Source organism: Mesoplodon densirostris, chromosome 3, assembly GCF_025265405.1.
Source record: "Mesoplodon densirostris isolate mMesDen1 chromosome 3, mMesDen1 primary haplotype, whole genome shotgun sequence".
Lineage (NCBI taxonomy): Eukaryota > Metazoa > Chordata > Mammalia > Artiodactyla > Ziphiidae > Mesoplodon > Mesoplodon densirostris.
In genome coordinates this window covers 66,919,799-66,935,717 of record NC_082663.1, presented here as the reverse complement: position 1 = coordinate 66,935,717, position 15,919 = coordinate 66,919,799, and the positions used below count along the sequence as shown (strand labels likewise).

Sequence of the window (15,919 nt, the reverse complement as noted above, 5' to 3'; positions counted from 1 at the left end):
ATTCCCCCCGCCCCCATTCCTGGTATGAAATATAAAACATGGACACTTGCAATAATGTTAAAATGTACACTATGTGGCTGTTCATTTATTGATGTGAGAAATTCTTGCTCAACAATAGCCCTGAGATTAGAAACATAAGTGTAAATACAATTCATAAGTTGTATTAATAAAATAAATTTTATTTTATAAATAAAATTATTCTTCTCTACTTTAATCAATAATCAGTTTAACCAAATATTTGCATTACTTGAATAATCATAACTATTATCTACTCATCTCAAAATCTTCTTGAGAGCATACATAACTGTAATTTTGTAATCTTTATGGTACATAACTCAATGCCAACTACCCGTTGGAAATGCAATATGAATTTGGTAACACTTAGAAATAAATGGGTTGAATTAAATGACCTCAAGAGCACCTTCCAGATAAAAATTCTATACTATTACAATTATTTTAGATTAAATGAATAGAGATTATCAGGTATAGTGGTACATACATTTCATAATAAATAATGTCAATATGGCTATACGCCAAGTCAGTTAACCTGCCCTTGCAGGTTATGCAGCTGTCTCCCAGTAAGAATTAGCAGTCATCATCCTTACTTTCTACATAAATTATGCTCTCAGCCTTTTGACCTGGTCCCATCTTACCCATTCCAGATCTCTTTGGACCTTGCTTCTTCCTATCCTCTCAAATCTGTTAATGGACTTCTCCTCTGGTTTCGCTCCCAAGCTACTTTTTATATTCAGCCCTCAAATCTGGATTCTGTAATATTCCAACCTGATCCAACTTGCTATGAAAAGCTCTACCCTCTGCTGACCTATGTGGCCAGCTCTGCTACCAAATTTAGCCGTATCCACATGAGAGGGAAATGTGCAAGACAATTTGTCAAGGGTCATGGAGCAGGTGGGATGAAGAACCACGTGTCCAAAATATGATACAGTGCAATGTCATAGAAAATGAACAGAACTTAGAGCCAAATGACAGATCTGAATCCTAACTCTGCCGTTGAATGACTGAGTAAATGAACTTGGAAAACCGGCTGAACTTTATGACAAACAAGGAGCTCTCCCAGTTCAATACTGTTTATTATGAAAACATTCCACCACATATAACAGCATAAAAACAGTATAATGAACATCATATGCCATTCAGCTAGCTAAAGCTCTGTGAACACTGGCCAATCTTGTCTCAGCCACTCGCCGGCAAATACTTTTTTCTCTAAAGCAAACCCTAGGTAACATATTATTTCATCTGAAAACTTCACTGTTGTGTTTTAATAATACAAACCCATTGCTATCATCACACCTAACAAAGTTAACATTAATTCCATAAAATCACCTAATGCCTGATCCAGGTTCAAATTTCCCAGATTGTCTCAAAACTGTCTTTTAAACTTTTCATAGTTGGTTTCTTCTAAACAGGATCCAAGTAAGAGCTACACATTCCATGACACTTTTTATCAGATAATAAGGGAGAAAGCCTCTAATAGGCATTAAATTGACTTGTTAATTCTGTGATTTAGTGAAACTCAGGACTGTACTCCACTCAATATAAACCTCTAGATCTATGCTTTTCAATATAAGAACCACTAGCCACATGTGGCTATTTAAACTGAGATTTAAATTAAAATTAAGTAACTAAAAATTCAGTTTCTCAGTCACACTAGCCACATTTCAAGTGCTCAAGAGCCACATGTGTCTAGTGGTTACCATATTGGATGGCAAAGATACAGAACATTTCTCTGATCAGGAAGTGAACAGTAATATGGTATACATTTTACATCACTGCAGGAAATTCTACTGGGTATTTCTGCTGTATATCCTAAACAGAAGGCATACCTATACACCAGTCATACTGCCTCTCACCTCACAGAACTTACAAAACAAGTCTTACTGTAAATCTACTGTGCAGAATCACTGAGGACTCATTAGAGTCATCCAAGATCAACTGACCAGTCCTGGTCCAGGATCCTTAGATATGGCTCCTCAAGAAGACTGACCAGCAGACCACAAGCTACAAATGGGCTATGCTTCCAAAGTTTATTTGTAACCTGTTTTGAACTTGAAACCATTTTTTGTTCAGGTTCCCAGGTTACCCTTAAAACCACAATTAACTCAAAACATGGCTGACATTTTATACAATGAACAGTGGGAAAAAAACTATTATTGCTATTGTGGACTAGCCTGGAAATCAAATAATTATGCATTTCTATAATTTCTGTATGTAAAAGTGCTCTTCAAGTAGAGAAGAAGAGAAGAGAGTGTCATTGGAAAGGTCTAATCCCTCACTCTCCTTTCTCCCCTTCTTCTGCAGTGGAGAAGTGTTATGGTAGCAACTAAGAACACAGAACACTGGACACTTCACTTGGGAAGGGCCTTCCACAGCCTGAGGTAAAACAACAAATCATATCTATGGGATATCTGTAAATGAGTCATTATAAATAAAAAATCACACAGTCCAACAAAGGTAATTCCTTATAACTTATTTAAACTAAGCAATATGAAGGCTTTGTCTGATTACTCCCTCCTACATCACAGTTTCAAAAGAAAGAAAATTTTATATAATTTAGAGTTGTACAGGTCTTTCAAATCTTAACAAAGAAAGAAAGCATAGAAAGAAATGATTACTAGATTTAGCTATAATCATTTTTTAAATTATATATGACAAAAAACCACTGCAAACAAAGTTAAATTACAAAAAAACTAGGTAAAATATTTGTAACATACACAACAAAGTGTGTGTATTTGTTTATTCCTTAACAAATAAAGAATTTCATAACCACTAAGAAGTGAGTACCTTAATAGACAAATGGACAAAGAACAAGGATAAGCAATTTATAAAGGAAGAAATACAAGTGGCAGAATAAACAGACAAATTTTCTAACTTCACCACTACGGCAAGAAATACAAATCGACACAAAGATAATTTTTTTCCTATCAAACAAGCAAAAGAAAAAAATTAATTTAAATTGGTAATCTCTAGCACTCATTCTTAGAAGGAGGCTTGCTAGAGAGAGCAGAGCTACTGGTACCTAAAGGTACATTTCCTGTCTTTCTCAGCCCTCAAGAGAGAATGAGTACAATACACTTGAAATAAGTCTTCACCCCACTGGAAATGCAAAATGCATCACATAAATATAAAATATCACTCCTAATCGTTATGGTGAAGAATTTTATTAAGGGGATGGGCATGAAAAACTGAAAAACTGGACTTTTTATGTAACATTACTTTATCTCTATTATATTTCACATTAAGGCATTTTAAAGCCTTTTTAGTCTGCTAGTCTGCATCATCTCTGCATTGCTTCTTGGCATTGACTCATTAAGTATTCTTCATCTGATTCAAGGCAAAATATGCTTCTGATCAAATATGCACTCACATGCTCTTTGGCAAGCTACAAACCAAATTAGAAAAATCATAAATCTGGTGCTAAATATTCTGGAGAGATGGTATATGCTATACCTTCCTTATCAGAAAAGCACACATATGGATTGCAATATGTCAACAAACTACATCTGTGACTTTTCTCACTCTTAATTTTAAAAATCACAGATCAATAAAATAAGCTATATTACTATATTTGGCTTAATAACTAACAAACCTAGCTCCTCACTTCTCAAATGGAATTCATTCAAAATTACTTTGAAAGACACTTGAAATGTACTTGAAATGTACATTTAAATAACTGTATCTACATAAAAGTTAAAAATAAATATATTTGATATCCCAAGGCTGATACCAATTTTAATATCACTAACCACAATATGGTTCTTCAAAGAAAGTTTGCTGTTAAATAGCCTATAAAATCATTCTATCACTTTGAATATACCCCTTTATTTGCGAAAAACTTCAGTTTCCCTATTTAAATCAACATAACAAAAATGATCAATTATCACTAACCTTTAATCATATATGCAACGTGCATTTTATGCCACAATTTCACATTAAAATCATTTTCAAAGGTTTTTAAATAATTTTAGCATTAATGTCCAATAAACCATGTACATAGCAAACAAAATTCTTTGCAGCGCACAGGAATTAGGGTCTAAAAATACAATTCTGTATATGATCATTCACTGAAATTAACAATTGAATTCTGCAAAATGAGATTTAGGTATACAATTACCCTATAAAACAATAAATCTTTCTATTCAAGTAACAAAATGCATTTATCAAAATTCTAAGCATAAGACTAATCACCATAAATTTTAAAGTATCTATACAAAAGAGTCTAAGCCCCCTCATATTTTATAAAATAAGTTAACAAACATTAATTTTTAAAAATTCATTACAATTGTTATTCAATATTTAAATATTTCTTTCAGGACCAGTACATGCAAGGTACATGATATGGTTTGAGCTATGCACCAGGGTAGAGCAGAAAGATGCATAAGGCATCGTTCCTGAACTTAACAAGGAGAAAAACTAATAGCAAGGATCTGATATACACATGTCAGAAACATGGAATTTCACAGCTTGAAGGGATATTTAAGTTTATTTAATCCAACACAGGTAACTACATATGAGAGTATCTGTATTCAAAATAGGGAAATTCCTTTGTGCTTTCTTAAAAGTTCACCTTTATGCCTACATGAAATTATTAGAAGTCTTCTAATCTCTTGAATTTTTCCACTTGTGAAATGCCTCTGTGTGCCTTTTACCCACTTTTCTTTTGCAGCAGTGGTTTTATCATATATAAAACACATACACAACAAACATCTATCATCTAACATTTACTGTGAATATTTTACCTGTTGCAATTTTTCCTTCAACATTATTCGTATGTATTGCTGGTTTTTGTTTTCTGAGGTTTTTTTTTTTTTTCTTTCTGATGCAGAAAAACCTATAGATCATTTCTTCATGTTTTCTATCTTGAAGATTCTTAGAAAGACTAGAGGGCTACCAGTGTTTTCATCTACTAGTTGTATGGGTCTTATTAAAAAAATTAATTATTCAGCCCATCTGGGATTTTATTCTGGGGCATATCGTGAAATAAAGGTTCAATTTAATTCATTTTCCACATGCTTATAACATTAAAGTTGAACAGAGGATACCAAAAGAAAAAAATTTAAAGGAAAGAAAAGGAAGAGAGAAGAAAAGAAAAAAAGGAAATCACGCACAAATCTGAGAACAATGAAGCCAGCATTGGATTTTTCCACAGCAATTTTCAACAGCAGAGGACAACTGACCAGTGTTTGTATAGTTCTGAAGGAAAGAAACCATGTCCCCAGAGCAGTCTGCCTAACCAAGATGTCTGCATAGGATAAATACAACAAAATATGTTTTCAGCAGGAAAGAGCTGTCTATAGCCCTTCCTAAATAATTCCACTTATTGATGGAAACTAGACAACTAAAATATGAATCAAAATTAAAATTCAAGGATGGAAACGCCAGGGTAAGAAAAAAAATCATGGTGAGTACTGGACTCCAGTTAAATATAGAACTAGATTTAAACAAGTATAGGCCTTAATTACAAAATGATGTAAATGTCATAAAGCTTAAACAAGTACAACTAATGTAACAAACACAAATTGAGAGGGGACAGGAAGGCAGAGCATACATATAAATCTTTCAAAAACAATCAATCCAAATGGTTTCAACAGAAACGTGTATCATAAAACAGTAACTCTGACCTCGTTATGTTTGTCACAATCTCGTTTCTTAACTGTAGACGGATCTTCCGAAATATATACTATGTCTTGTAGTCAAGAAGTACTTATTTGGAAGCTCTACAATTCTTTTAGGTACCTTTAGTTTCTTTTCCTTTTTATAAATTTAAGTAAAAGTAAATTTAATCCTTTTTATTTAAAATAAAAGGCATACTATGATCAACAAAGCAATAGGAAAAAAAGAAGGGAGGGAGGAGGAAGTAGAAAGGGAAGGAAGTTCTATTTCTGGTTATCTAATGTATTATGGTGGTTATTTAAGGGGTGATTTTTAAAATTTCTTCTTTGTATTTTAATTTTTTACAGTGAACTTACACAAAGACAATGGTGATTTTTTTCTCTGTTATAAAAAATCAAATACAAAGTAGTCATAAAATAAAGATAAGTAATCAAGGCTACAAGGGCATTGTACATCTTTTGAAAACTACACAACTGAGTTTGACCCACAAACAACACACCTGGATATCAAAGTTACAGTTCATAAATTTTGAGCCAAGGGGCGGTCCTCTGGATCTTTTAACTTTGCATAAACAGAGCTGTGAGGTGGAAGTCTACTTTGTATTTTGGTACACAACTAAAGGAACTATTTAGGAAGTCTGATCTCCTGAGTAAACAAACCCGATGACCCTCCCATCAGTCTCCATCCTAAACTGTCCCTTGCAGCGGCTGACTCTGCTCAGGCCCCCTCCTTTACACTCTGGACAGAGGCTTCAGTGCTTTGCACAGAGCAGCGATGCACATATTGTTGAGTGACAAATGGGGCATTTTCCTGACTACTCTCAGCTCTATCAGTGTCTGTGCAGGCTTCTTCCCACACTTCTTCCTTTCCTTACCCTCCTACATGTAGGCATCCCCCAAGGTTTGGTTCTCACTTCACTCCTCTTCTCCATCTAATTGCCCTGAATAATCTCATCCACTCCCAAACTCTAGCTCTGGCTTCTCTTCTGAGCTCCAAACCTAAAACTGGAAGTATGTGTTAGACATCTCTACAAGGATGGATGCCCTCCAACATCTCCAGTCTGATACACCAGCGTTGAATAATCCCTGCCTTCCACCTCCACTCCAGCCTCTGTCACCCCTTACATCTCCAGTGGGAGTAATGGTAACTTGTTCAATTTCCTGGTCACAGAGACTGAAAACCTAGGTGTTCTTTTGGGTACCAGCTTTGCTCTGAATTTTCTATGAGACCTGGTACACATTAGCTAAATGTACACATTACATTTTTAGTACAAATCTTTAAATCACAGGATACTTCTGAAGGATATATATTTACATATATGACTTAGGAACAGTATTGTTGTATAAATCTTATGTGTGTGAAAATATATACACAAACACATATATATCAGTGTCTATATATACACATGTGTGATATGTATACATACAAATACAAAAGAAAGATATTATTATTATTATTATTATTATTATTATAGAATATTCCCCCCATGAACTAGTACAGAAATGTCCAGTTTTAATCTCTCAGTTCTCTAGGCAACCTTTTAGAGTGAAAAACATCATTTGTTTCCTCTTAATGGTCTGCTATTTACTCTCCTTTGCCAAAAGAATAAACCAAAACTACTAAGCATGGATTTCAAGGTGCTCTGTATCTGACTCTACCTTAGCTTTCTGATCTAATTTCCCAGTACATCCCCTCTATCACCCATGTTCTGTCAAGCCACACCCTTATAGTTTCCTTTTCCCAAATACACCCTGCATTTATGCTATTCTCTCCAATCTAGAATTTTCATTTTAGGAAACCTCTCCTTCAAGGTCCAATTCAAATATCACCCTCTCAAGAATACCTCCAACGATTCTTTATCAAGATAAGTGGCCCATATTCTACCTTGTAAATAGAAGGATCTTTATAATTCTCTCTATCCAACTAGACTATAAATACCTAAAGGACAGAGACTGTGGAGTATTCACCTTTGACTCTCCATTACTTACCTTATATACATTAGACATTTAATGGATATATGTAGAATTGAATTGAATAAATAATACCCTTTTAAGTCTTTTAATTTCAAACAAGAATTAGAAACACAGAGAAAGTTAAATCTATAGAGTAAAAACTGTATAATCAATGAATGATCAGTTGTAGATATATTTTTAAATGAAAATGGAGAAAAGAGTTTTAAAATACATTATTAAGCTTTAAGCTAAACAAAAATATTGTTTGGTGCTCCCTCTGCTGGCTTTGCAGCAGCAACTTAAGAATGCTGAACAATAACACCACAAAGAAATAACCACAGATTCAGCTTATCTGTTCCCTGTATGAACCTCCTTCAGATAACAAGAGTAGAAATTTTTCACTGAGTCCATTTGGAAATAGTCCTATCTGCAGAAAGGTTTAGCCTATGAAAATTGTTTATAAGGAAACAAAACTGATCTTACAATTTTGGTGATAATAATTCCTGTAAGAACTCCTGTTTATAACTTTGATTTCTAACTATACCACCTACTTTATGTATAAAAATTTTTTTAAGTTTAGCTGAAACTATTGAGAAACAAAGTAGGATGAGATATTTTTGTTTTCTAATTGACCTATAGTTCTTTAAACTGATTTGGAACATAAGAGGTTAAATTCTTCTTGTGTTTCTAAACAGAGTTATTCTGAGTATCCTGAAGGCATTTAATTCCAAAACAGGAAGCCACAGAGAGGAACACTTGGTTACACTAATGTTATGCAGATCTTTTGGAACATATTTTCCTAAACACTTGCTGAAAGAACCTTTTCTATACTGTACGCTATCACATAAAGTTGGAGAAGGGTCCCACGGATACCACAGTGCATTTACTATTCAAATTGTCCTTTACACTTCTCTATTTCCCTCCACTTTTCTTACTTTAAATGGTCCTCTGCTTGCTCATAGAAAGAGTGGTAAGAAAATCAGCTTGGGGTCAGGGAATGTTTATTCACACACTATAATTCAGTTGTTTTTGCATATATTTGTACAAGAGCTATGATATGACTTTATGACAGTCAAATTTTAAAAAAATGATTATGACCCGATACCATAGAAAGATTATCTCGAGACCAGCAGAGCCATCACTATTAAAGATCAGTGTCTTTTCTACTAAATTCATGTTTTCTATGCTTTTAACTGTACTGTAAAATCTCTTTAATCTAAAACATCTTGCTGCTGAAACCAAAAACAACAGTAAACCACAGCCAAGTGGAAAGAGCAGTGAATTCATGTAAGTGGCGTGGATACCGGAGCTACCTCTGTTATTGAGCTAATCACTTAACAGGATTGGCTCTCTTTCCCAACTTCTCAAGTAAGGATTCAGACTACTAGTGATCAGCAAGGTGCTTCCTATGGTTCCATGACTAAATAGGTGAACCAGATCCTAGGTCCACTTTAAGTTACAGTTGTAGGTCAGAAAAAAACATCAAGGTGAGTACAGTTTTCATATGCCATTTGATTTCATACACCATTTCAATGGCATGTTTAAAAATAGCTATTTTTCGGGCTTCCCTGGTGGCACAGTGGTTGACAGTCCGCCTGCCGATGCCGGGGACACAGGTTCGTGCCCCGATCCGGGAAGATCCCACATGCCGCAGAGCTCTTTTTCTTAGTTTCTGTCTTAGTTTATATTCAGTTATGTTTGGGATTTTTTTGTTTTTTGTTTTTGCGGTACACGGGCCTCTCACTGTTGTGGCCTCTCCCGTTGCGGAGCACAGGCTCCGGACGCGCAGGCTCAGCGGCCATGGCTCACAGGCCCAGCCGCTCCGCGGCATGTGGGATCTTCCCGGATCGAGGCACGAACCTGTGTCCCCTGCATCGGCAGGCGGACTCTCAACCACTGCGTCACCAGGAAAACCCTCAGTTATGTTTTAAAGAAAGTAAATGATCACTGAGCAATTATCCTTCTGTGCTGGAAATTAAGGTTTCATGCACATTCTTGATTATCCATAAAAATGAAGTGCAGTAATATTAAAAGCACTAGTCTAGTCAGAAGAAGCCAAATAGGAAAAATAGTCAATATATTTGGATCTGCTTATTGTTACTTTCAAAGAATTTATGAAAATATTTATTCCGTTTTTAACGTTTAGGCACTAAGAATTTTGTTGAAATCAGCTGTGAGAGCATCAAAATAGTATGTTAAATCCATTCTGCAGAGCATGGAGATTATTTTCCCTTAAAAAAATCACCATGAGAACAAGAACAAGGGTTTAGCCACTACAGTGAGCTACTGCTGGGATTCGTGACTGTTGCCCCCACCCCCTGCCACTGAGATCGCTGAAGTGAGAGACCGGTTGGTGAGTGGGTGCCTCCCTGTCAGGACCATAGGACAATGGAAGCCCAACACAGAGGAGTAGGCAGAAGGTCAGAGAGCAGAGGATGTTCCCAGGCTCATCCTGACTCTGTCATCTAATACATGGAAACCTCTAAAATGCTGAGCTGCTGTCTTTTGAGCAGGGCTGTCAAATCGTTAGATTTGTCTTTGGAATTTCAGCTCATGGACATGTCCTCTAATGTTCAAAGGGCATCTCACTGAAATGTACAATTACATATATGACTGTAGCAAAGAAACACTTACATCACAAAAGATTTAACAGCAATTCTTCATCACACAATGATTCATTTCACTTTAAATTATTGAATACTCTATTCTGAAATGCTACAACAACAAGGTTTCAGAGCTGTAAATTAGCTGGCAGTTAGACAATATCTGAAAAGGACATTTTGAAGTGTGGGAGAAAAATATTCAGAATATGTAATTCTTTTTCATTTAACATAATATATACCCAGTGATGAATGAACACAAGAAACTTATGAAATGGTTTGTTGCAAAATGGAAAGAGTAGTAACCAGTAATAGTTATGTTTCTTGCATTCCTATTAGCCAATACCAGTGCAGTAAACTACTGAACAATTTCTGAACATTTCTGTAAAGAAAATTTCATTCTGATTGAAATTACTGAACATTTTTTGTAGAGAAAATATCAGAGAAGACAAGTTATCAAGCTCCAGCTGTGCTGATGTCATTATGCACAAGTGTGTGACATCAAACACTGACATAATTACGTGTTCATCATAATAACTCAATCCTTTCTAGACTCTATGATGCAGCATGAACTGATAACAAAATCAACTCATGTATGTCACATTCATTTCAAAATACCTACAACATCAATAAACACTAGACATTTCGAAACAAGAATACATATAGATGAATATAACTTTATATTCCAGATGTTTTTTCCATAGAAAACAACAATAATAACAAAAGGCCTTATCTATGATGATTTGATATAATCTCACATAGAACTTCAACGATGAGGGTTAAATTGTCTCCTTTAAGATCAGCAGGTCTCTAAAGCTGCTTAAAAGTTAATTTAATAGCAAGTCAAACTCTGCTATGCAAGGGAGTGCCATGCTCAGCTTTGAGTTTTAGAAATGTCACTCCGGTAGCCATGTTAGCCATGTGGCAGGGCTGGGGGCAGGATGGTGTGATGGGTGAGAATGAAGTCCAAGATACTTAACACAGCACTGGGGAACAGGTAGCTTAGCCTGTCTGAGTCTTAATTTCCTCATTTTAAAAACAAAGAGTGATGACAACACCTACCTAGGAAGGTTACCATGGGATGAAATGAGAGCTGTTTTGCACAATAAGTGCTTCTTAGAGGTCAGCTATTCATCCTGTGAGCTGTTCCAAGAAAGCTCACGAACCCTTGCTTAAAAGTTAATTTAATAAGACAATGGCATTTAAGAAAAAACTATTAAATTGTTATAACTCTTTTCTATCTATTGCCTTCAGCTAATCCCAATATGGCAGCCAAAACCAGTACAGAATCTGGTCAGTTAACTTACTACTCAGTTTGGCTGAAAAATCAAATGTTAAATCATTTCCTTGAATATTATACAGAAAAACAGATTACCTGTACTTAATTTTTTTATTGGGTTGTGCAAAAAGTTCCTTTGGTTTTTACGTAAAAATAAAAGACACCATTTTCACATGCAGTCTTGCATTATCCTGATGGAAGATTATGTGTTTTCTGTTGACTAATTCCAGATGCTTTTTGTCGAGTGCTGCTTTCAGTTGGTCTAATTGGGAGCAGTACTTATTGGAATTAATGGTTTGGTTTTCTGGAAGGAGCTCATAATAGAGGACTCCCTTCCAATCCCACCATATACCTGATACACCACCTTCTTTGGATGAAGACCGGCGTTTGGTGTGGTTGGTAGTGGTTCATTTCGCTTGCCCCACGATCTCTTCCATTCCACATTATTGTACAGTATCCACTTTTCATCGCCCATCACAATTTGTTTTAAAAACCGAACATTTTGGCAGTTGCTGCTGCGGTCTCAGTGTAGTCTGAGTTCCTGTCTCCCTTCTCAGCGCCACCCGGATGGCTTCCCAGAACCGCGACCCAGCTGCCGCCAGCGTTGCTGCCGCCCGTAAAGGAGCCGAGCCCAGCGGGGGCGCCGCCCGGGGCCCCGTGGGCAAGAGGCTACAGCAGGAGCTGATGACGCTCATGATGTCTGGTGATAAAGGAATTTCTGCCTTCCCTGAATCAGACAACCTTTTCAAATGGGTGGGGACCATCCATGGAGCAGCTGGCACCGTATATGAAGACCTGAGGTATAAACTGTCCCTGGAGTTCCCCAGTGGCTACCCTTACAACGCACCCACGGTCAAGTTCCTCACACCCTGCTACCACCCCAACGTGGACACCCAGGGTAACATCTGCCTGGACATCCTGAAAGACAAGTGGTCCGCCCTGTACGACGTCAGGACCATCCTGCTCTCCATCCAGAGCCTGCTCGGAGAACCCAACATCGATAGCCCTTTGAATACACATGCCGCTGAGCTCTGGAAAAACCCCACAGCCTTTAAGAAGTACCTGCAAGAAACGTACTCAAAGCAGGTCTCCAGCCAAGAGCCCTGACCCAGGATGTGCAGCTCTCCTTCTGTTGTCTTTTTATATTTTTTCCCTTAGATGGTCTGTCCTTTCCTCGATTTCTGTACAGGACCCTGTATCTTATCTGTGGTGTCATTTTTGTTTTGTTTCTGTTTTTTAAATTAAGTGTCTGGTTAAGCCCTTGTGATGAGTATATTAAATAAATACATTTGGGGGTTTTTTAACAAAAAAAAAAAAAAAAAAAAACCGAACATTTTCATTACATTCAAGTAGAGAACCGCATGCAGAAATACGGTCAAGAAGGTTTTTTTTCACTTAATTTATGTGGAACCCAAGCATCAAAGCGACTAACATAACCAAGCTGGTGCAAATGATTTTCAATGCTTGACTTGGATATTTTGAGTATGCCGGCTATCTCCCACGTGGTATAATGTTGATTGTTCTCAATTAACGTCTCAATTTGATCACTAACAACTTCAACTGGTCTACCCAATGGTGGAGCACCATCCAGAAATCTCCAGCACGAAACTTCGCAAACCACTTTTGACACATTCAATCAGTCACAGCACCTTCTCCATACACTGCACAAATCTTTTTTTGTGTTTCAGTTGCGTTTTTACCTTTCTGAAATAATAAAGCATAATATGCCAAAAATGTTGTTTTTCTTCCATTTTCAATATTAAAATGGCTACAAAAGAATTCACCAATTTTGATGTTTTTTTAAATGCATGCTGATATGACAGCTGTCACAATACAATCTAACAAAACTGTTTCGAATGAAGTTAAAGACAACTAAGTGCTACTACAGCCATCTTACAGAAAAAAACAAATGAATTTTGGGCCAACCCAATATATTGATATTTTATAATTGCTCAAAGTTTGATCCCAAATTGATAGAAACATTTTAGCATTATCTAAAAATTGATAGTTAATTTTGAAGAGAAGGAAATGAGAAAATTTTGACAGAGAGTTAATTTACTCCACCTTGTGGACAGAGAGTAGGCTCTTTTGAAACTATGAAGCAAGTAGGAGTATAAATTATTACTATTACCTAGGAAGACTGTGTTGGTATAATCTACTAAAGATGGACATATACGTACCCTCTGGCCCATCCATTCCACTCCCAAGTATAACCCAAACAGAAATATGTCCAGATACTCAGCAAAAGAGATGCATGAGATTGTTCACAGCAGCACTCTTTGTAATAGTCAAAAAATGGAAAGAACCCAAATCCCCATCATTCTAAAGAACGTATAAACAAATGTGGTAAATTCACACAATGCAACTGTATACATCAAGTAGAATGAACAAACAACTAACTACATACAACTTGGATGAATTTTACAAACAAAATGTTGAAAAAAGAAGACACACACAAAAGAATATGTGGTGTATGATATATTTATATAAGGTTAAGAAAAAGAGGCAAAATGAATGTGAAGTATCAGAAATCAGATTAGTGTAACTGTTGGAGAGCAGACAGCTGACTGAAAATGCCTAGAGGCGGTCCTGTGGTTCTGGTAATGTTCTTCTTTATCTGGGTATTGGATACATAGGTGTGATCACCTTGTGAACACTTCTTGAGCTTTAAAAATCAAACCAACCAACCAACCTAGAAACCTGTAGGCAGAAGAAATGGGAGAGCCACTGAAGCCCACCCCAGGCATACACACATATACTGCAATTTAGCATGAATTTCTAAAAGAAAGATAAGCCTTTTTCTGGGGCAGGGAAGGGAGACAAATGGGAAGCAGGACAAGGGAGGGAAGGTGAGGAATAGACCTAGTAACAAGCCATAGACATGCAGTAGAAAAAGAAGAGAAAGGGGCAGGTAGGTTTATGTAAGAGTGAATCTCAACCCAGCAAGCACAGCTAAACTGAGATGCCCATGGAATAACGGCTGAGACTACAGGATCATAGGGGTCCCTGTTATATGAGGACCTCATTTTAGAATGCAAAGGGAATCACAATTATTGATCATTATGTACTGTGCTGAAAGCTTAACAACAAAATAATTTTACATTTTACTAGACCAAGATCCCAGAAAGAACTCAGATGTTTATTGAACTTAATTGCCATAATCCTTATATAATAGGCATTATTATCCTTATCTGCAGATAAAGAACCTGAGGCCTATTGAGTTATTTGTGCAAAGTTTTAGAAAAAGCAAGTGGTGGAAGAAGATTTATCCTTTTTTTTCTTGGGGAAGAGTTGGGAAGAAAGAAGGAAAGAGGCAAAGGTAATCAATCCCTCCACTTTAATCCTTCTCCCAGCAAAGTAAATTGTGGTCTTTAGAAGGCTTGGCTCAAGTCAGTTCAATGCAGTACATATCACATTAGTTAAGGATTCCATCTGAAGATCAAGTTAAGGGTCCTCAAACTAAAAGTATTCAAATTGGGTGTGAAATGAGGCCTAGATGCCAAGCAAAAGGAGGACCAAACAGCTGGGATCCCACGGTTGCTTTCACAAAGCAGAGCTGAGCTGTCCATGGTCTAATACGTATCAGGTCAGGGCATCCCCCCACCCCCAACCCTGTCCTTTTATGCTTTACACCATAAAAACTCTAGGTTGAAGCAAAAATGTTTTCCAGAACTGTTTTCTGTGAATAACTAAAACAAAACTATACTCTGAAAATGTGTACAGGCCAAGTTATGTACACATAACAGTATCTTTATGTACTGGAAAATTCATTTAAGTCTCTAAAAGAGCACAATTTGACAGTGTTTACTATTGCATTCTTACTGATATTTGGTTTACCTATTTGGAATCTTGAAAAGAAAGTTTCTTTTTTATATGACATTTTTCTGGTTTGGCAAGCAATAGATTTTCTTCTTCTGTTTCTAATGGAGCAGCTATCCAACAACTATTGTGTATAACTTTTGAATATTACCTGTGTCTATAGAATAAGCACTGGCCTAGAAGTACTGGAGTGTTTTCAGTCTACTTCTTATAGACTTAACGGTCCAGGCAGGGTACTATAGTCTAAAATTACAAAACTCATAACTTTAATATTTAGATCTCTTAATTACAGAATTGTGAATACAAATCCAAAATACACATCACATCAACAACTTAATATTTTCTGAAGAAACTCATATAATTCAGACACCAAGGGAAAATAAAAATCCACCACAAAATAAAACTGAACCTACACATTTCATATGCCACAAATATTAAAATGTATCTGTCTTATAGCTATACTGAGTGAAATTTGGGTCAATCAGTTGATCAATACTTCCTGCGGCAAGTTAATTAATAACAAAATTCATAAGGCACAACATTTCATGTATCAGAAAGATTGCTAAATGAGTGAAGTTATGTGTCCACAAAATCCTACTTCACTAGAGTGCCTTCCATTAAAAGAATATGCTGGCTTC

The 15,919-nt window shown here is 36.3% G+C and overlaps 2 protein-coding genes across 4 annotated transcripts in view; one reads left to right on the top strand and one right to left on the bottom strand.

Moving 5' to 3' along the window:
* ATG10 (autophagy related 10) overlaps positions 1–15,919 on the bottom strand; it is a 235,561-nt gene that overhangs the window by 122,330 nt on the left and 97,312 nt on the right. The gene's annotated exons all lie outside the window — the stretch shown is intronic.
* LOC132485288 (ubiquitin-conjugating enzyme E2 C) lies at positions 11,974–12,665 on the top strand. The gene has a single exon (XM_060091795.1). The coding sequence runs from the start codon at positions 12,030–12,032 to the stop codon at positions 12,567–12,569; it is 540 nt and encodes a 179-aa protein (XP_059947778.1). The 5' UTR covers positions 11,974–12,029; the 3' UTR covers positions 12,570–12,665.